This window comes from Falco naumanni, chromosome 1 (assembly GCF_017639655.2).
Source record: "Falco naumanni isolate bFalNau1 chromosome 1, bFalNau1.pat, whole genome shotgun sequence".
NCBI lineage: Eukaryota > Metazoa > Chordata > Aves > Falconiformes > Falconidae > Falco > Falco naumanni.
Window position 1 is genome coordinate 51,826,726 of NC_054054.1, and position 21,291 is coordinate 51,848,016.

The window sequence follows — 21,291 nt, forward strand, 5'->3', positions numbered from 1 at the left end:
AAAAACATGACAACTGTCCCACAGATGTCTGACCCAGACTTTTGTATTTTGAAAGTTCTATTACTTCAGATTTCTTTTAGAAAAAACAGTAACTTCTCTGCCTTGTGCCAATGAGATGCAGGTGCAATACCTCATATTTAATTACTTTTGCAGATGTTTTAGGAGATATACTCACAAATACCCTGATGCTCCAGAAAGACAGCTGAAGGAGATGTTCTGTGTGTGAGTGTTTCAACAAAAATGTCAGTGCTTTCCATCACACAAAAGAAATACAAACTTAGAGTGGGAGACACTGTTCATACAAAGTCAGCTGACCCATTTTGAGAAGGTTGCCATATTTCGTAGACCTAAATCAGATCCATTTGGCAGCAAGAAAGTATTAAAACTAAATTTCTCCTCTGCCAGCATTTAGGAAAAATTAAAATTACTTTATATTTCCCCTCATTACAGTTCTATATGGGGAAGCCTACAACTAACACACCTGTGCTACAGGCTAGCATTAATGATTACGAACAGTAATATAAATCATGTATTTAAAGAAGTTTTTTTTCTAAACATGAGAAGGTTGCCATATTTCGTAGACCTAAATCAGATCCATTTGGCAGCAAGAAAGTATTAAAACTAAATTTCTCCTCTGCCAGCATTTAGGAAAAATTAAAATTACTTTATATTTCCCCTCATTACAGTTCTATATGGGGAAGCCTACAACTAACACACCTGTGCTACAGGCTAGCATTAATGATTACGAACAGTAATATAAATCATGTATTTAAAGAAGTTTTTTTTCTAAACACTTCTTACAGTAAGAAACAAGCATTCTCTAAAAATATGTATGTAAATGTATGTAAACTAGATTGTTGGGTGTTCCTGAACTCCTCTCATCTTTGCCTCTTGAATGAAACAGTAAGCAAGTGCATCAGACTACAACTTTCAGGAGAATCAAGGCCAACTTTAGAGAATTAAGGTGTTTCTGCATATTCAGATTTTTTTTTCTAGTAGAAGAGATTTAGAAGAAAGAGAAAAATTAGATTTTAGTCAATATGCCATTTTCTGTTAAATTTTCTGTTGAAACTACTTTCAGCCATCTCTGTATACAACTTTGACATAAAAATGTAGTTAGGGTACAGCATAACAGCTCTTAACCTGCTGTTATTGCTAATATTACTGCATTAGTTAGGATAAAAACCCATATTGGATTTGAACAGACTACTCTGTAAATAGCAGAGTCCGAATTGCAGATCAGCATCCCATAATAGTTTACATTTTACAGAAGACTGCTGCAAATGAAGAGACAGTGGTATAATGTAATCAAACACTCAGGCAACCTAATTACTTAAATGTACATCACATTTTTAAGGATTTGTGACCAGAATGCAAATTGTCAGTTTTAACTGTTGGCTTTGACTGATTTGTCTCTCTTTGCTGTCATGGAAACCTACATTAAATTAAAGGCAAAGAAACAATGGAACAATTAATGTCCCATGCATGTTCTGTACAGCAGAAGTATTGGGCAGTTACTTGTTATGTTACATTATGGCAGCACCTTCAATTTGCTTTTCAAATGCATAGTTAAAAGATTGCTACTAAAAAAAATAAATATATTCCTATAAAAATATAAATATTTATAAAGAAAAATATGTCAGAAGTACAAGATGGATAGAAGGCCCCCGCCCCCAGATAACAATTTTTGAGGGGTAAATTTAAAAGAGAAAAAGACCATTTTGAACTGCTCTTTCATCTAGTACCTGCAACCTGGCAGTTTCTGCATAAAAGCGGGAACAAACCTGGGTTAGAAGCCTGCCAAATTGCCTTGAGAGGAGATGTCAGGGTGTGGGCACTGGTATAGGGAGGAAGCATCAAAACGGTAGTGAGAGAAAGTTAAATAAATAGTTGAGAAGGAAGAATCTGTCCTCATTAAACACAACTTTGTCACCTGCCTTCTTTCATTCACCTGTGTACTGTGATATCTCTGTACTTTACTTCCAGACCTGAATTTTTCTCCAAAGACTCTGTGTTTAAAGAGGTAGGAACCACCACAGATCACTTTTCTAGACTTGTCCTTAGAAGAAGTCTCTGTAAGTGCAATGGTACGCATGATGCTTTTATGCTCTTGCTGCAGTTCATGTTAAAAATTCAGTATTCACAAAGAAAGTAGAAGAGGGTAAAGGATAGCATGGGTGAAAGTCCTGTAAGATTAAATGGAACTTTTCTTTTATTATTTAATCAAGTTCTCCAAATAAGAAAGAGATTAAGAATAATACTTTTTTTTCCCAGGTTAATCACTAGATAGTTACAGAATTTTGTCTTTACCGCTGATTCTAGGCTACAACAAAAAAACACCATGTCTCAGGGAAGGAGATACTTGTTAGACACCATTACATAATTTCACTATAACTATACATCCTCCACTTCTGAGTTATGAGTGTATAAAACAAGGCATTTTCCCAAGGTTAATCACTTCATACATGACTGATTAAACGGGGAAAAAAGTGTTTAAGTAGGGAGAAAATCGATTTCTGCTGATGTACCACCAAACTGTCTGACTGTGCAAGTGACAGGAGCCCGGTGCCAGCTGCCCCATGCTGTCAGCCTGGCTGGGAGCCTCAGCCGTGACTCCTGCCCTTTTCTGTGCACAGAGCTGGAAAACCCTTTGCACAGTGCTGCTCCCCAACCCAACTGCGTGTGACAGCTCCATTACTCTGAAGCTACTGACAGCACCCTTTTTTTCTTGTGTCCTATAGCTTATAAACAACTCGTGCCTGCAAGGGACGCAGAAGGTGTTCAGCCAAGGTTTCCTGCTTGAACAGAGGCTGGACAACATTTTGGAGGGTCCCATTTTTCTGTTGTCACCGGGAAAGAGCGGAGACAACTTAGGAGAGTGCAAGAGCCTTTGTGACATGCTAAGTTTTCAGATGCCTCTGAATAAGCGATAAAAGCAAACAAAAAAAGACTTTCTGGAGTGTTCATTAGAACAGTTACAGAATTCTGAATATAGGATGCCATTAAAGCAGGCTATACTTGTCAAAGGTTGCAATAACACTAATTAAAGATACAATTTCATCTGAATTGGAGTATCAACCATTGCCACTAGTTATGCAGTTAATGTGCATGTGGCATCAATTGTACCAAATAGACAGCAAATGAAGGAACCACAGGCAATTCAATATTTATTGATGGGGCATCCTGAAGCTGGCGTATCAAAACACTATTAAAAAGGTCATAAGATAGTCTTGAATTATTTACAGAAAGGAAGAAACAAAGGGGGCGGGGGGAGAGAGAGACATTAAAAAATACTTAGTTTATCCATCCACACTTCAGGAAATAAAATAAATCATTTTAAAGAATTCACCAGACATCAACAGCCTTCATACAACAAAATGGACTGCCAGTCAGATGACTCTGGAGACAAGTAGGACAGAGAGGAACAGGAGAGGAAATCCAGGAGACTGCATGTGAGCAAGCATTTCTCTGTATGTCACAAGTGAGTGATAGACCTTGCTGAGCAGAAAAAGGCCTAACAGGATTGATTAGGAACAGAAACAGATGCAGTATGAAGCTGTTTATGGGCTCAAAGGAAAATTAAAGACAAGCTCACTGGCAGAGCGGTGCCAACAGAAAAGTTCAATTTCTTTTTTAGCATTGAACTGGGTCAAAGAGTCATAAAAGTAGTGATTTTTCCCCCATTACTCTGATTCCTGTTGTGCTGTTCAGCTGCCCCAGGCTGCAGAGGTGGCTGTCGGTCACAGGGTTTCTCTCACAAAATGCTCATCTTAGGGCTTTTTACTTGGGATATGAAGGAAAATCTGTTCATTTCTTGATAGCACACGTGTGTAGTGGCCACATCAGAGCTAGTCCCAAGGACATGCTGCTCTATGTGATTCTAGATGTTCTAATGTCATCTTTCTATATCTTTATGTCCTAACGACTTGTGCCAGTTTTTCAGTACAGCTAAAATTCTTGTTTCCACTTGGAAAAATGCTAGAAAATCCTATGCTTCATTGGTATCATTCTGTAATTTATTGATCCCAAATAGGGATCAGAGTCAGACTTCTGCCCTTATTATTTTGTAGGAGCCTTGTTAACCATCATATGTCACCAGGCTTTTAGAGTAGTGATAGTACAACTGCAGGTAGCTTGGCTAAGCCCATACTTTGCTAGACCCTACTTAAACGCAGACAGCTAGACCATGGCTAAAGACAAATGGAAGATGTTGCTATACCAGACTTGCCAGATCTATAAAAATATGCAGGTATTCATATATGAACCCTGGATCATCCAGTAAAGCTCATTCAAGAAGTGAAAATTACCTGTAATTTATGTAGAGCTGGTTGTACTGACTGGAAAGAAGCAATCCTTACCCTTCCCTAAGGAATGAAGTACTGGACTGTCAAAAGTACAGATGTCACCATTTACTAAGTGACAAACAATAATAATAGTAAGGATAATACCTGAGACCACCATAACATATTTGACGTCTCTCTGATGTTAGTATCTTAATTTGTAAATTATATCTCAATATTTTTCTAGTGCCTTATGAAGCTTAACTCTCGTTTTAAATGCATATAGCTTAGAATATGCCATTCCATTTTTACCCTATCATTTGATTATTTATCATTTACCAAATTATTTTCTCTATGAAGGAACATTTTGGGTTTTATTATTATTCTCAAGTAAAGGATATTTTTCTCAAGGGAGTATTTCAAGTGTTCTAGGTCAAGAGGAACGAAATATTTTGGTTGTTTTTAAAAAATGGCTGCCGAGTTTTCAGCGTCCACAGAAAGAACAGCATACACAGAGGTCTATAGCTTGTCTCTACTCTTCTTTGGAGAGATCTCAGAAACAAAACCTCACTTCCTTTTCTGCTTACTTTATTTTCTTGTATCAGTAAAGGAAGTTCAGACTTCGAAGAATCTGTTTTATTCACCAATATTGGTTACATTTTCTGGTTACATTAGATTTTGTACACACCGAAGGTAAAAAAATGTCTTCTCCTTTCATCCTACGGTTCACATCCTTCACCAGGCTCATTATCATTTCTGTTTGCATCCTTATTTTTCCCTCATCCTTCTCCCAGCCGTTCTGTTGGTGAGCCTGTGAAAGTTATGGTCAAAAAGAAGAGTTACTTCTGTTAGCTTTATTTTGCTTATTTGTTTGCCAACAAGCCTCAATCAGACCACCTTGGCTTTTCGCCAAGAATAATTTGCACTCTGCACCTTAGATAAATTCTAGTTTAGGAAGCTAGAGAGAATTTTACAGGCAGAAGTCATCTTCCTCATGGCCACAACTGTTTTGTAGAGGAATTTAAATAGTCATCTTCATAGTGCATGACCTTTCCTTGGTCAGGATGCAGTTTGTAGTAAGTACAACATCAGTAGAAAAGCAACGTTAAATTCTCCTTTATGTGGTGTGTACTCATGAAACATGAGAGTTAGTCTTTCCTAATTAGAACTTTACACTGCAAAACTGTCATTAATTTAGAAACAGGATACCATTAATAATTTTCTGAAATGTTAGTATCAGCTTCTCACTGCACTTTCATTGTATAATAAATATAATTTTAATTCAATAAAATGGAAAAGCACGCTATGCTGTAAAAATCTGTTGCTGACTTTTAAAATAACAACAGCTTTGATAAATTTTAACGAACCAAAGCAAAGGTTCCCCTAAGCAGGCAATGATAAAATGATAATGCATTACAGAACTTCCTGCTTTGCTTCAATCCCACTATTTGCCATTTTAAATCTACTCTATTTGATATAGTTCTTACAATATAAAATTTAAATTGCCTTACACTCAGGCTATCTATTTTTATTTATTTATTTACACCTTTTCTACCTACATATACAGACTTTCAGCTTCTGTTCTGTCCTTTAGGACATTTGGTAAAAAAAGTCCTCTACTTTTAATATTTGACAAAATGAAAAATAGACTTGGCATTCTAGCAGAAGTAAAAGGGAAAGATCTGACTCAGAGAGCTAACATATTACCTGAAGCACATAGATATTCCTTCAATTAACAGTATTTTGATATTTCTTGCTAGTACCATAGTGGGGTTTGTTTTGTTTTTAGTATCAGGGACCTGACTTTTACTTCAACATCTTATAAATAAAAAGGAAGTCACCTATGTGTTTTATCCGATTTGTACTAAAAGTATCATCACTAAAACTTCATATATATTCCAAAAAAAAGCCTATGAATAATTTCCAAGGCCTATTACATCACCAATAATTTCCAAGAATAACATTTTTGGACTAAGTGTAGATTTGTAGGACCTGTTCAGTATCAAAGTTTTGCAGTGAAAGTGTTAAGTGCTTATTTTCATTCTGTAATGATCACCTACTTTGCATTCACACTCTGGATGTCTATGGACAATTTTGCAAGTGCATCCAAGACAATTTTACATCCCGATGGTTGACCCACAGTTGTTGGGCTTTGTTAATGCAGGGCTGAGCTGCATGTTGCATGGTCTACTTTTAGCACAGGCTAATTGCAGTCCCAGTCTCTATAGTATAGGTAAGAATCAATCCTGCCTGCATGAAGACAGTAGATTTGCATGAGGAACTCATTACTCTGTCACTGATTATAAGAACCACTTTACCTACAGGACCTTGGTTATCAGTCTAATTACACACTCTAGCTATCATGTTTGGCATTCATAACCTTTAAAGCAGAGAATGAAAAAAAAAAAATTGAGGAGTCTGAAGCCATGTCTAAGGGCTTTTCTTCTTTCTTTTCCATCTCATTAGGCTGAGAGCACTGAAACCCTGCTCCCCTGCAGCTCTCCCGAAAATATCCCTGCCACAGTGCTGGAGCTCTGCTTCTGCCCCAAAAAGGAACAGTACTCATCCTTGTCACAGATGTGCTGAGGATTACTGTGACTATCTACTCCACAGACCTGAGACATGGCCAAGGCTAACCTCAAGCTCATGAGGGTCTGTTTTGGATAGCAGATTCCCTTCACATTCCCTTGTGAAGGCAGAACAAGGCAATAATTCACAATTGATAAGAGGAACTTGCCTGAAACTGAACGTTCTTAAACCAAAAGGGAGTATTTTTCACAGCAGTTTTATATTTATCAGTGTTTCTAATAAAACCTCTTGCAGTGAAAGCTTTGTGTGAGAAAAAGTTTAATACGGGTCAGCAAATAAAGTCTCTGTCTCAGTAAGAATGAAGCAGAAGACAAGCTACCAAGATAGGTCCCAGGTTGCAACGAGACATGCGTGAGATGAAATATCTATTGCAGCAGTTTTTAATGCAAAAAAAGATCAAAACTTAAACTATGCCAAAGGCCAGATCCTGCTCTTATGAGGAGCATATTAAAACTAAATCGAAAGATATATATTTCAAGCTGACAGCAATTTCTCACAGGAAACAATTAGTCACCAGAACAAAATTCAATACAGGCAGACTTGAGACAGTGTTCCAATACTGCAAATTACTATCTTAGGGTACTAAAATCAGCACAAAAATAAGTAACTGTTGGATCACGCATTCATCAGTCAGTGAAGATGTTACAGCTAACATTCATTTAGCACAAGCATTCAGAGGTTACCAACTGTCAGTGTTAAGTCCAATGTAATTTCCACAGCCAGAAATAATATCCTGAACATTTACAACTCAAGACAAATCTTTCCTATATTCTCTTCTTCCAATTATCCTACCCTTCCTGCTGCCTTATCACCTTTTCCTGTCCTTTTTCCTCCATCATTGTCTCTTCTAAGGCTCTGGAGAACACTTTTCAATCTTAGATATAAAAATCCTATATCTTTATCTATTCCAGATTTACATTAATGAAGCGATGAACTGATCTAGCTATTTGAGGAAAGTACTCACCCTTTGATCCCTCTATAGCAAAAGGAGTTCACCCATCTAAGCTCTGTGCAAGACACTAAATATACCTTTCTCCCTTGACTTACAATCTCTTCTTGCCTAGAAAGGAATCTTGTAGCCTATTGAATATCTAGAATGGCCCAGGACTACATGGCCTGGGGTTCGTGACCTCAGCTAAATTCATAAAAGTAAGAAACATGTGTGGTATCAATAAACATGTCAGTAGCCGTTCTCCAGCACCAGGACCAAATGGCACAGAAAAGTCTGTGCCTGAACTATTAAACTGTCAGCTTCAAAACCAGGGTGGTGGCATGCAAGCTGCCTACTGGGAGCAATCTGTTAGCACCTGGGGCTTCTGTGGGATGGTGCTCATGCCCCAGCCTACAGCTAGGCTAGGGGTGGGTCTGAAACTATTTAGCAGTATGGAAGATTGGGTTCAAGAGTCCAGGAAGAACACCCATTTTAAAATTACTAGCATAGACATATCCAAAGTGGGCAACATCATAGTCTTTCTTCCATAAACCAAGCTTAGAGCAGCTGGGTATGACCAGAGAGCTAAGTGCATTGAGCACTTTTGTTACTCTCCAGGAAAACCGAATGTTTGTCAGGATCTGTTGTTTCATGACCTCTGGGGATCCACCACATGCTATTAAGATACACGTCATCACAGCTTGACTTTTCAGCAGAACCCCTTACTGCTGAAGAGGCAGTCAGGCTGGTTGCACACAGCTGACCTGTCACCTAACAGGAAACACCACAAACTCCCTGCTTCCTTCACAGACTTGTAGAATCATTTAGGTTGGAAAAGACCCTTAAGGTAATCCAAAAATATCATGTAATTTTTTTCTGTGAAATCATGAGCTTTACTCACAGACTTTAGTATGGAGTCTCATGAAGCTCAGAAAGCTGGTCATATCAGGTATCAGAATAGACATTTCCCATCCCCTATAACATAATTTCACCCCAGATTAGATCTGCTACATCAAGGCAAGTTACACAGACACACCACAGCCACTAAGCAAACTCACCTAAGACTGACCTAAACCACCTCCTCTTGGTGTTTGGGGTCTCTGAGAGGTACAGAAAGTAACTTGGTTATCTTCAGCTCCACTCAGCAATAAAACACAGGCAGATCTTCTTGCTTCTCTAATTTTGTAGGTGTATGCACATATCTGATGCCAGTCTGAGGGGCAGAGCTGTGCTATGGGACAGTCTAAGGTGACATTTCTCCCAGCCTATTCTAGAAAGGGCACCTTCACAGGGAAGTGACCATTTCCAGTTATGTGTGTGTACATGTGTGTACTTTAAACAACACACCCAGCACTTGAGACTGAACAAATAATTTCTTCTCTCCAGAATTCTTTTTTCTTTCTTACCTCCTCTTTCTTTTGAAGATAGACTGCGGTATTAGGTGAATTCAGAAACACATGAACATTTTTGCTACAATATGTGTTCTACACTTGTTCCAGTTTTCACTGGATTTGAAACTTAGTCTTGCTCTAGCTGGTACCAGTAATGTAATTTTGTAGATCTGTCTAAAGAAATACATACAGCTTCCATAGACTGATGAGTAGAAAGAAAAAATACATCAAAATATAGCTGCATTCTCAGAGTGGATCTAACACTTCTTTATGGGTTGTTAAGTACATAAAACATACTGCTTTGTCTACACTAGGAAAATTACCTATAAGCTGACAAAATGTAAATCACCTTTTCCGGTCTGCTGCCTTTGAAATTGTTCCAACAATTTAAAAAAGATGTAACAGCTTTAACCAAGACTATTAAGAATAAGATTACTTCAATGTTCTAAAAGTTTTGAGGAATGGTCCAAATTCTTTTTCAGATTTCTCTGTTCCACATCAGCAGAGAAGCCATTCTGATACATGATTTTTTTGCAATAAAAACCATCTGTCCTTTGTGGTAAACTGTATTTTTTTCAGAGCAGCCGGTGAATCTATTCATGTTTGAAGACAAGTCATGTAATGACAAGTCTAGCCACATTGATACATAGGGAGTAACCTGACTCTTTACTCAGTCCTAATACATGTTGTGAGAAAGATATTTAAAATATGGATCCTTTCAGGAACACTACTCATCTTGCCCAGGGGACACCCAGATATTTGGGGGAAGATAAACATGGATAAAATGCTGGATCTTAGAGGGGCACATTGTAGTCTCAAGGCAGGACTTAATTAGCAGCTGACATTTCTACAGCTCATTCATCTATGCTTGAAATCCACATGACATACAAAAGGTCTGATAAAAAACAGGACTGCTTTTCATTTAAGAAAGGATCTCTATTATCAGAAATGCCTCTAACAGTGATAAAACTGGCTACAAGGCTCACGTGTCTTTAAGCATTTATTCAATTCCATTTCTAAAATGAAGGTTATAAATCAACCCCAAGTCTTTCCCGAAAAATGCTATCCTCTAAGCTATTATGAGCATTTACAGAAGAATGACTCTTTTCTGTGTCAGATGTTATGAAAGACAGTTCATACTTCAAACAATATGATTTATAAGTTGAGACTGTGAAGTTCAATTTAATAAAGCTCAGAGAAGATGCACGAACCTCAAAAACCTCTTTAATATAGATCTTTTGGAGTTGAAACATTACCTTTGTTTTATATTAGCTGTTCTATATTCTTGTGGATGGTGGGGCTACTGGTGGATGCCAGCAGAATTACCCTCTACAGAAGGTTTACCTTCTTTCCTCTTCTCTTTCTCTTCATGAGAATTTAACTGATGACAGATTGTTTACGTGTATCTCATTACTTCTTTGTGCAGTTACCATGCATAACTAAAGGGCTTTCCAGTCTTCATGTTTGTTTCCAGAGTTGCCAACTTTTCTTTTTGATGATGTAATTCCTCAAAGAAAGATTAATGTGCTTGTTTAGTATTCAGTTTGGTTCAAGGAACCGTTGGGAGAATTACCACTAAATTAATTTCATTTTGAAGGTCTGGATGATTAACTTTTGAAATCAGCTCTTCTGGACAGGGACAGTCCCACAAACTCTGCTCTGTCATGAGCAGAATTTCCTCCAAATATACTTTTCAATACAGATTTTGGATTTGATGTTTTGAATTAAAAGAAGTAAGATTTCATTTCAATTCATCCAAAAGAAAAAAAAAAATTTGATGACACTGAAGTTCTTACAGAAAATACTTTGAAAAAAAATGCCAGTATTTTGGTAATAAGATTCCCTAATTTTTTCATTATGAATATCCCTTCCAGATAAAAGAACAGTAGATTAGATCTAGGCTACCTGCCTAATCTTAAATCTTGCTTCGCATAATTGGGGATTAGGGGAGGGAGGAATCAAGGGGAAGGGACAGTGCAACCAGAATAAGTAATTTCCCTTTCAAATCAAGAAAGAAATTATGATTTTTCTGAAGACTTTTGAAGTGTCATCCAGACTGGTCCAGCCAGCTAATTACTTTTCACTGAGATTAAAAGGGGCAAATAGAATATTTATATCAACAAATCTCTTGGCACCATCACCATGCTTTCTGTAGGAGACAAGTAATCAGATAGTCTGGACAGCAGGAGACATGAGCTCTGGGCTTCCTTTACCGTGGGCGGCGAGGTCCCCATTTCCTCACAGACTACACAACACTTCAACCACAAGCTGACAAAGTGTTTTGTGCAAACACACTTTACTATGGTTCCTCATACAAAGCCTGTTTTCAGTTTTTATCCAGTGACAATCTAATGTAAAAGGCATAATTAAATAATTTTGGAAAAGCTGTTCACCACTACTCATCTTAGTCTGTGTCCTGCCTATAACTAAATTACTGACTTTCGTTAGGAGGATTAGTGTTTAGTTAAGTGAACAGTGTCAGTGCCTGTCTGCTAATGTGGGAGCTGCAGCAGAGCTCTCAGCAGATTGATACTTACCTTCTCAGAATGATTACTTGTGAATATCCTTGAGAAATCAAAGTTGGATACCCCAGCTAAGTAGGAAGATACCAATTAAAATTAGTAGGCTGATGGGATTTCTGAGTTTGTCACAACAATCTTACCTTAAGCAGGGTTTTTGAAAACTGATGTACACCCTTAGAGAGTCTGTTAGCCCCTAGAAAGACAGACTAGTCCAAAACAGCCTGGTCAAGAGGAACTCAACATTTACACAAGCTGCAGCTGTGTTATTGCCCATACACCATGACGTAACTATTCCTTGCTAATATTCCAGTTTGTGAAACAAGATAGACTTAGTAGATCCTGTTACAGCCCATTTGTACATTTACAATGCAATTAATAAAATAACAGGAAAAAAAATCTTAACTCTGAATAATGAAACACAAACCTAGCTGCAATTACTATTGAAGAAATGCAGTTTCAACTGTTTCCTTCTATCCATTAGTATACTGAGAATTGACTCAGAAGAGGAAATCTCATGGATTCCTGCTAATCATCTACTGTAAGTTACAGATACAACGTAAATGTATTCAATGTAAAATATTATTGCATCTAAACTGCAAGTAAAAATAATCAAACAAGCTGCTAATTCACCAACAATCAATGAAAATGCTGTTATTTGAAGAGATTTTTGATGAGAACACAAAATATGTTTAAGGAATATTTCATTTGTACTTGCAGTGCTCCTTTTTCATGGTAATAAATAAATAAAATATCAGTAATATGTTTAAGAGCTTCATGTGTCTTGCTGTTAATAGATGTGACCATTATTCATCAGTCATTTGTGATATTTGTGTTGTGCTCTTGTAGTTCAATAACAGCAGTCATTATTTGACAACAATGTGTAGCACATCTTGAAATTCAGGCAAAAGTTGAGAAAGAGCATTCAGAGGTCTGGAACACACTACTGCAGCGTAGACTCTCCAGAAATACATCAGAAGTTATTTTAAATTAATTTAGGATTGTGCAAGGCTAATTAGAGAAAAATATTATGGGCCTGGTACAAAGAATGAGTGATTTAGGGTAGTAGAGACTAAGGCTGGGGAGGCTTGGGTTCAAAACTTTCCATTGCTGTGCTAGCCCAGGGTGGAATATAGGTTCTGCAGTAGTTCAGTAGCTCACTGTGGAGTCAGGGCTTTGAATCAGTAGACATTTGAATGCGTAATGTTTCAGATGAGCAAATCAGGTGAAAATACTGTGTCAATGAAATGATCTTTTGAAAATTTTCTACAGTTCTAATTGCATATGTCCGACTCCCTGAATCTCAGTAGAGTCTCACATATCCAGGGTTTGACTACACTGTTGCCCCCCTTTGACAGGAAGGATGGAGGTCCCTAGAGTAGGATCTCCTGCTCTCATTTACCCACTCTGGTTATGGTAGTAGCTGAGACATGCTGGGGAACATTTCCAACCACTTAGGCCAGCTGTCGGGGGCAGTTTGTGCCTCTGCTAGAAAGTCTTTGCTGCTGAAGGGCACTGGCCACACCACACTGGTCTGTGGGACACTGTGAGTCTGGAACTATCCAAGAGCTGTTTGGGAAGGGGCGGCTCACATGGGACAGCCACATGCCAAGGGCCAGTCCAGCTGCATCAGGCAACACCTGGGAATGTTCCTGGATGCTGTTTCACCTACTAGCTTAGCTGTACCTACACACATTCATGTTTTGGCCTTAAGAAGAACCAAAGTATGTCTGCGTGGGGATTTCAGGCTGTGAAACACTGAGATGCTAAGGCAGCAGGGGCTGGGTGGTTGCACAAACAAACTGAAAACCTTCACAGGACTATTCCTGAATGTGGGCACTGATTTTAGATCTGACTGTAAGTCTTCAGACTATTCCATGTTCTTCTGTCTCATACCATAGACCTGAAAATTAACCTTGGTGACAGGGAGACAGGACTGTTGGCTGCTGAGCTGTGCCACAAGCTTTAATGCAAGTGCTAAATTTCAGGCCCCATCCATGCATGGTGGTGTGCCGTTTATTATGTGATTTGATGGGTCAGCAGGCTGCCTCAGTGGCTTCCCTTCAGTGAAAATTCTACTTAATAAGCTAATAAGCATCCTAGATAGACCGGTCAACTATTAGCATTGCTAGAGAACACACTTACTGCACTGGAGCATCTTGAATAGGTTCCTTTTTGCCTGAAATGTTTTGTTAATTCTAGAGTACTAAATTTCTCTTTCATTTTCTACATTTCTCATATACCCATATAACACTTGAGTGTTGAGATCTCCTGACAGTATCTCAGAAGCACAAAAAGAACAAATTAATTATTTACAAAAAAAAATCATCATCACACCCAACAGATTTTAAGGTATTGCTTATTTTGGATTTAATCTTTCGCATAAAAAAAGAAAACAAGAAAGAATTTTGATTAGCTGATTATAATTCAGTAATTGGAATCTAGCATACTTTTTGTTTCACAATAAATATTTGATCTTTAGTCCTTCAATACTGTTATGTTTACTGAAGTATCTTGTAGAACATGTTAACTTATGACTGTTTCTTCACAGTGCCTAGTTACACAGTGGAAACTTTCCCATCTCTTGATAAAGAAGAAAAGTTTGTGTGAGTTTAAAAGATATTAATCAAATGCATGAAAGAAAAATCCACAGGCTGTTAAGCACAGAGATACCACATCTTTGGTGAAGAAATCCCCAGAGTACAGGTTGCTGGAACCTTGGAAATTATACTGGGAAGATTTTGTATTACAGTCACAATGTTTATTTTTCTTTAAACCTCCAACAGAATATTAGGTAAGCTCAAATATGATTATTCATGTCAAGTGGAGAGCACTTCAGAGAGATATACAGAGATAGCTAGATAGATTACATATATATGATTAGGTCCTTTTTGAATGAATTTTGGGATCAAATGCTTTGCTGGTTAAAGTGAATGTAATTATACTAAAGCTGTGTTGACTCAAGCCAGAAAATAATTTGGCTTACAATTCATGAAAGATGCCAAGTTCACCTGTACAGGTCAAGAGTGAGCTAAAGGACAGGCAAAAGACTGTAGCCTAGGTACGGACCTTTACTAAGACAGCTAAAACTCACAAAACAGGTCTGTGTGCACTGTCACCATATGCAGGTAATGAAGCTATTCATGAAATGAGCAATTTTCATACCGTAATGGTTTATGTCTCCTTTTTCTTAAATTATATAGGCCATTTTTAGATAAGGGAGGAAAAGTCTCCATCACATTACTACTATCACTACATAAAAGCCAGCAAATATTTTAAATTGGTGGTGTAGTTGAAGCTAGTCATTACTTGACCAACATTTTCTCACACTCATGAGGCATGACCAAGGCATTCAGTGGCTAGCACGGGGAAGAAAAGAGAAACTCCAGGTGACAAAAGATCCTTTTCTGTTGTTCCATGACAGCCATTTATAAAAGTAATTGATTTTTTTTTTATTTTTTCAAATCAACTAAAATAAAATTTAATTGAATGGTTGGATTTGATATTCCACAGCTTTATAACAGGTGTTTAGTCCAAGTATTGTCAAAAAGAAAAGATGAAGCTGGACAGACCAATACATTTCCACACACTGCTATAACAATCTAGAGAGAAATCAAACCAGAAGTGTAAAGGTGAATGTGATATTTAAATATTCTAATGCAAAAGGGCACCTTTAAAATATTCTTGAAAAATAAAGCCTGCTGCAAAACCTAAATACCTTAAAAGAGGTCATGAAAATTTTTTCACACTTTGCAGCTTTCCAGCCTTCCACAGCCTGAATTGATTCAGCAATAGGAGAAAACAAAAGATCCTTGATAGAATGTTAAAGATTTGCTTACCATAGATTGACTAGGAAGGGATGCTCCAGGCCTTGCATTATCTGAAGCTCCCGGAAAACATTTCGAACTTCATCTCTCTCAATGCACTTCTGTTTATTCATATATTTCATGGCATACATTTTCTTGGTGTCTCTCTTCTGTACAATGCACACCTAATTGACAGTAAAATAAAGAAAAAGTTTGACACCTACAGAAATGAAACTCAACAGTGATTCTGAAAAAAAGGAACCTTTTATGATATTTCGATAACACAAATCTGGATCCTACAACCTAGTAACACCCTCAGAAAGTCCACATCACAGCTATGTAGGATTCTTTGTAATAGACCATAATTAATAAAGAACACCCCACACCTACATAAGAGGAAGTAAAGACCCAGAAAAGTGACATAACTTTCAGAAGTTACACAGTAAATCTGGGAGGAATACACTCCAATCATTGGAATTACAGACTATTTCATTAGTCACAGAAATCACTGCTTCCTGCCTAGGAAAATGCAAAATCATTGTCCTTATTCCTGCAAGTCAATACACGTCTTGATTATCGCATCATAAACAAAGCCTATGTTAACAAGGCTCAATATTTCATCTAAATATCAGAATTCTGTTCCATTAATTATTGTAGAAAAGAATAATAATTTTCATACAGAGATTCATCATAATATTTTTGAAGTCACAAGAGACCATTACAATGATTTAGTCTCTGGCAGTAAATTTCGTTGCTTTAACTTTGTTTTCTTTTTTTGACAAAAATCCAATAACACTGTAAATGCAAGAAGAAAATCTTAGTCAAGAGAACTCCCATGTAAGGCCTGAATTGTTTTTCAACATGGTAGTTTACCTCGTGAATGAAACTGGAGAGTGTCACCAGCACCACATCCAAGAACCATCATTTTAAATGTGATTTCTAGCAACACAGTATAAGGTTGTTCCGTGTCTTATCCCCAAAGCTGGTGTAAATGTTATCTTCATAACAGCCCCACATACACATATAGATCAAAACTATATCCTTAACAATCTTTTACTCTGAAGGGGTTTTCCTGTTAACCGATCAGGGCTTTTTGAAGTGATACTCCTAGTGTGACTTCACAGCCAAGAGAATATTAATTTAAAATATTATTTTGGTGCTATATTTATAATACTGATACAGACATAGGTGCCAGTCAGAACTTTCCCTCATCAGGATGTACGCAGACTTGTACTGGAAGTCTCTGGTTTAGATATCACAGCTCTGTAGTGTCTAAATTCAAGGATATTCTGGATTTGCTTGGTGTGGACAATATTGTTCTGTGTACCTACACATATACATACATACACACTCCCATATTATACACATATAAAGTTAGAGTATACACCCATAATATACACACATAAAATTACTTGCTCAGAGATCAGATTACAACATGATGTCAACCAAAAATTAATCCTTTGGTTTTGAGTCGTATTTTAAGAAACTTGTGTGCTCAACATTCAGAAATGGTCTGGAGAAACTAAGACAACTTCCCACAGCTGAAACCTCTGATTTTAACAAGGTGTCATCTGGATTCTGGACTTGGTGATGAACCACCAGTGCCAGGGTGAGGACCCTAGAGAGACCTACCATGTGGTCACTGATGTCTTATATGCAGACGAAAGGCTCCAGGAGTGTACCATCAGCATATTTTACTTCCCCAACCTTTTTCCAATTCCTCCAAGAGGAACTGGACCAGTGAAACCAAACTACATTTATTTTCATGCAACTCTATTTCCATGAAATATGTCCTTGAGCTCAAATCTACTTCAAAGAGAGGAGTTAATAGAGTACGTTTAACCTATAATGATAATGTGTAATTAAGCAGAGTTTCTAATTACCTTTCCTAACACTGGGAGACGTTCTGCTAATTAAGTAAAACATGGATGGTAATGTTTTGTCTTGAGCCCATCAATGTTGCACAATGGCACGTACCCATACTTTGTTTAATTTTCCTCTGTGGGCTGTTATGGAAAGTCTGAATTTTGGTGATGCCCTTCAGATAACTAATATGGAAAGACCCCTAAGAACACTTCTATGGAAAGAACACAGGCTGCGGAACAATGGGGAATTGAGGTTGGATTTTGGGAGGAAGAAGAGGCAGCAGGTGAGGTTGAACTGAAATAGAGGGATAGAAATTAATTGTTCAAGGTTCCACAGATTCTTCAAAAGTATAAGCCAAATTTGCAGTGGGAATTCCTGACATCCTGTCTGAGATTTCAAGTTTAGTGAATCATATTATAAAGTACAATATTTGTGGATTTGGGATCAGAACCTAAGTCCAGAAGTTCATTCACTTCCATGAATTTGCAGAATGATTTTCATATGAAACTTGGCCAAGGCTGAGATGTTTGCAAAGTCTCCCTATTGACCTGATGACTAGTGAGACTGCTGAGACAATGATGTTTTACTCAGCTGAGAGTTACAGGTTTGACCAACGCAGCAAACTAGGACCATATATAGCACCTAAATATGCAATGTAAACAGGTTTTGAAACACCGCTGTGACTCCAGAAGGCAGTTCTCTTACCTGCCAGTAAAGACAGGGTATCCAACACAGCTGAAACAAACCTTCTGTTAGCAGAAGCTTGCCTAGCATACAGCTTTAAAGCAGAATGATAGTAAACATTTTCTAGCAACATGCGTACCAATGCACATCTTTTAACATGGTTTTAAAATCAATAGGATTTTAATGAATACACTAAAGCTACTTCCTAGTAAAAATCAGGAAATACAAGGTGCAGCCACATTGATGTCATTGTGAAAAAGCCTGACGTTGTTATGACAGTACTGAACCATAGCAGAGAGCCTCCCTGGCATTTCTACCTGCTGGCTGTTAGCTCTTCTTCTGAGCAGGATGCCAATGAGCTGAAGCTTTTCCTCTGCTGCAGGAAAGGAAGGAAAAGCCCTCGAGCTCACCTCACATGTACAGTCTTAATGGGAAATGTTTACATTTGGGGGGGGGGGGGGAAGAGGGAGGGATGTTTATGATTTGAATTCGTTCAAAAGGAGTCATTTCAAAATAGAGACAAACAGGTACTGTGGCACCTTAACAAATAAATCCTCATTATTGTGGAAGTCTGTGCAGAACTGCCTTTATTTACACATGTCAGTACGGAAGCCTGCCATGCTCACGCTACTAAAACATTCTCTTTCAATCTTTCTGTAAATATCATTTACCAAAGCCCAGACAGTGCCCTGCTCAAATTGATATCACTACTTCAGCAGTCTCTATAGGTGATGCTTTAAACCACATATCAGGGTCGTGAACTCAACAACTATCCAGCTTCATAGTCAGCAGAGAGGGACAGGCACATCCATCTCCACCTAAGGTATGGGTCTAAATAGGTCCAGGGGAACACGTCTAGAAGGATGGCTTCTCTTCTAAAGTCCCCTTAAAGAAACTGTAGATGCCTACATCCTAGCTAGTCATCTGTGTTGTATGTATTTAAACATAGGCAATATGGATCCTCACTAATATTCTTTGGAGTTATATGGTGCTTACTTTTACATCTCCTGTGAAAACATCCAGTTTCTAAAGAAGGGTTTTCTACATGTGTCAGCTATTATCACTATTATTATTTTTACATCTAGGAGAAGGTAACAATGAATTTCCTTCAAAACTATCAGGTTAAAAGAAGTTTGACCAGAATGTGTCTTGGATCCACTTTCCCTCAGAGCCAGGGGAAGAAAACCGACAGATTATGACTTGCAGGACTAAACTTCACTTTTCAGGAGCCACATACACTATGGTCCGCTTCTAAGCTACCTTCTTGGATTTACTCTGATTTCACATGCAAAAAATAGAGCACTTACAGATCAAGTTTGACCTGCAGATTAAGAGGTCCCACAGCCCTTGAGACTGCAATGGGCGACAAAGTGCCCTATGGGCTACAGCAGAGCCTGTAGTAAGTGAAGGAAGATAGTTGAGTAAAACTGGGACAGAATTTGCTAATGGCTTGCTGCAGAAAGCTGCATAATGCTGTGTCAGCTGAGCAGCCGTAGGTAGCTTCAGACAACCTCTTTGCAGACCAAAAGAAGGGGAAGGCTGAAAAATTTGACTTGCTGAGAAACACAGATTTCTCCTGTTTTCCCACAAAGTTCAAAAGACTTGCAGTTGCTGTGTGCTTGGTCCAGAAATAACAGCAGTGATCAGGTGCACTTAGTCTCAATAAAGCCATTTTGTTCTGAGTTTGGCACATGAGTACTTAGACCTCTCAAACGACCACACGATATGGTTTCATGACAGGTCATAAAAAAGGAGAGATGCAAAAATACAGTCAGAGAAAGCTCTTCTGTGCAAGGTCACTGTCCGGTGGAGAGCTGACTAGCTGGAGCGCACAATTCACCCACACTCCTGTGTCATATTATTGTGTATCTTATGTCAGGTCAGTAGATCAGATGGGGCAACTACAGCTGCCATAAGAAATCACAGCTCAGCAGAGGGGCTGTGGCACTGCACAAGCAGAAGACACTCACCTAGACAAAGGGGACTACAAAACAGAAATCAGCTGTACATTTCATACTGAGTATGGGAATTGACAAATCTGCCATGAAGCATGTGCCTGGAATACTGCTACCTTGTCTGTTCTTACCCACATACTCTGAAAAATTAATGCTCATAGTCCTAGCTTACAAGCAGAATTGGAAAGATTTACACAGAGAGGTTGGAGAATAAATGTTGTAAGTTTGGCTTTACACTGCCAGGGAATTTCCTTGATATAGGAGGATTCATTTTCAGGTTCCCTTGAGCAAACCATGACATCTGGAGCAGGGACCAAGCATCTGCCTAGTATCCTTTCATGTTAGCTCAAGCTAAAAAAATAGGTGGTTATACTGTCAAAAAAATTAATATTCTGCAGTTGTGTATTATATTGCTTTTAGGATAGAAGCATATTTTTTCTGAAATACTTTGCATATTATTTAGTAAAGTACCTTCAATCAGTGCAGATGTGATTCTGGGCTCCCATCTGTTTTACACAAGTGCAATCTCAATTACTACAGCAGAGGAAGTCACTGTTTTATATAACCAAATTAATCAGAACTAAGTCCTGTGTCTCAGCATCTTAGACAAATAGGAGAAAGAGTTTGTACATTGAAATCATAATTTGAATTTAATTTAAGGAGGTCACATTGTTCAATATACCAGCTCCCATGAACAGAGAACTTGAAGAAAATTGGTACTATAATATCCCTGAAAACTAGTTGTTGCACCAGAATACAAATTGTTTTGTGGCAGTAAGCCTGCATTTATATGGCTCCTATTGCAGTAAACAAAAATTCTTGTATTTCACTCCTAGTCAGTTTTGTACTTACTGGATCATCTTCAAATGTGTAATTTTTTGCAATATTTTGTCTTATAAGAATGATGGTTCTACACATAATAACGTGGGAAAAAATAGCCAGATTAAACATGAGAGAGTACTTGTAAGGTACACATCATAAAGAAATAGCTACTTAGACCAATGTTAGGTATTTTTGGTTTGAGTATTTTAAATTGTCTACTCCTGAATTGACTTAGAAGGCAAATATTTAATATATGAATGAAACCTGTTTCCACAAAATTTCTGACCTGGCCCACTTCACATTTATTTGGAAATACTAGTAGCTGTAACATGCCAAGCATAACTAGCTTAAAGGTCTTCCAAAAAGAGAAAAAATATTCAATGTTTCCCGTTACATATGAGGACACCAAAGAATCTACCCATCAAAGCAAGGTCACTGAAGCCAGCAA

General features: G+C 37.9%; 1 protein-coding gene across 1 annotated transcript in view; it reads right to left on the bottom strand.

The window, feature by feature from the left end:
• STK32B (serine/threonine kinase 32B) overlaps positions 1–21,291 on the bottom strand; it is a 180,204-nt gene that overhangs the window by 128,554 nt on the left and 30,359 nt on the right. The window contains exon 3 of the mRNA XM_040593883.1: positions 15,550–15,701. Within this exon, the coding sequence (XP_040449817.1) occupies positions 15,550–15,701 (152 nt within the window). The remainder of the gene's footprint in view (positions 1–15,549; positions 15,702–21,291) is intronic.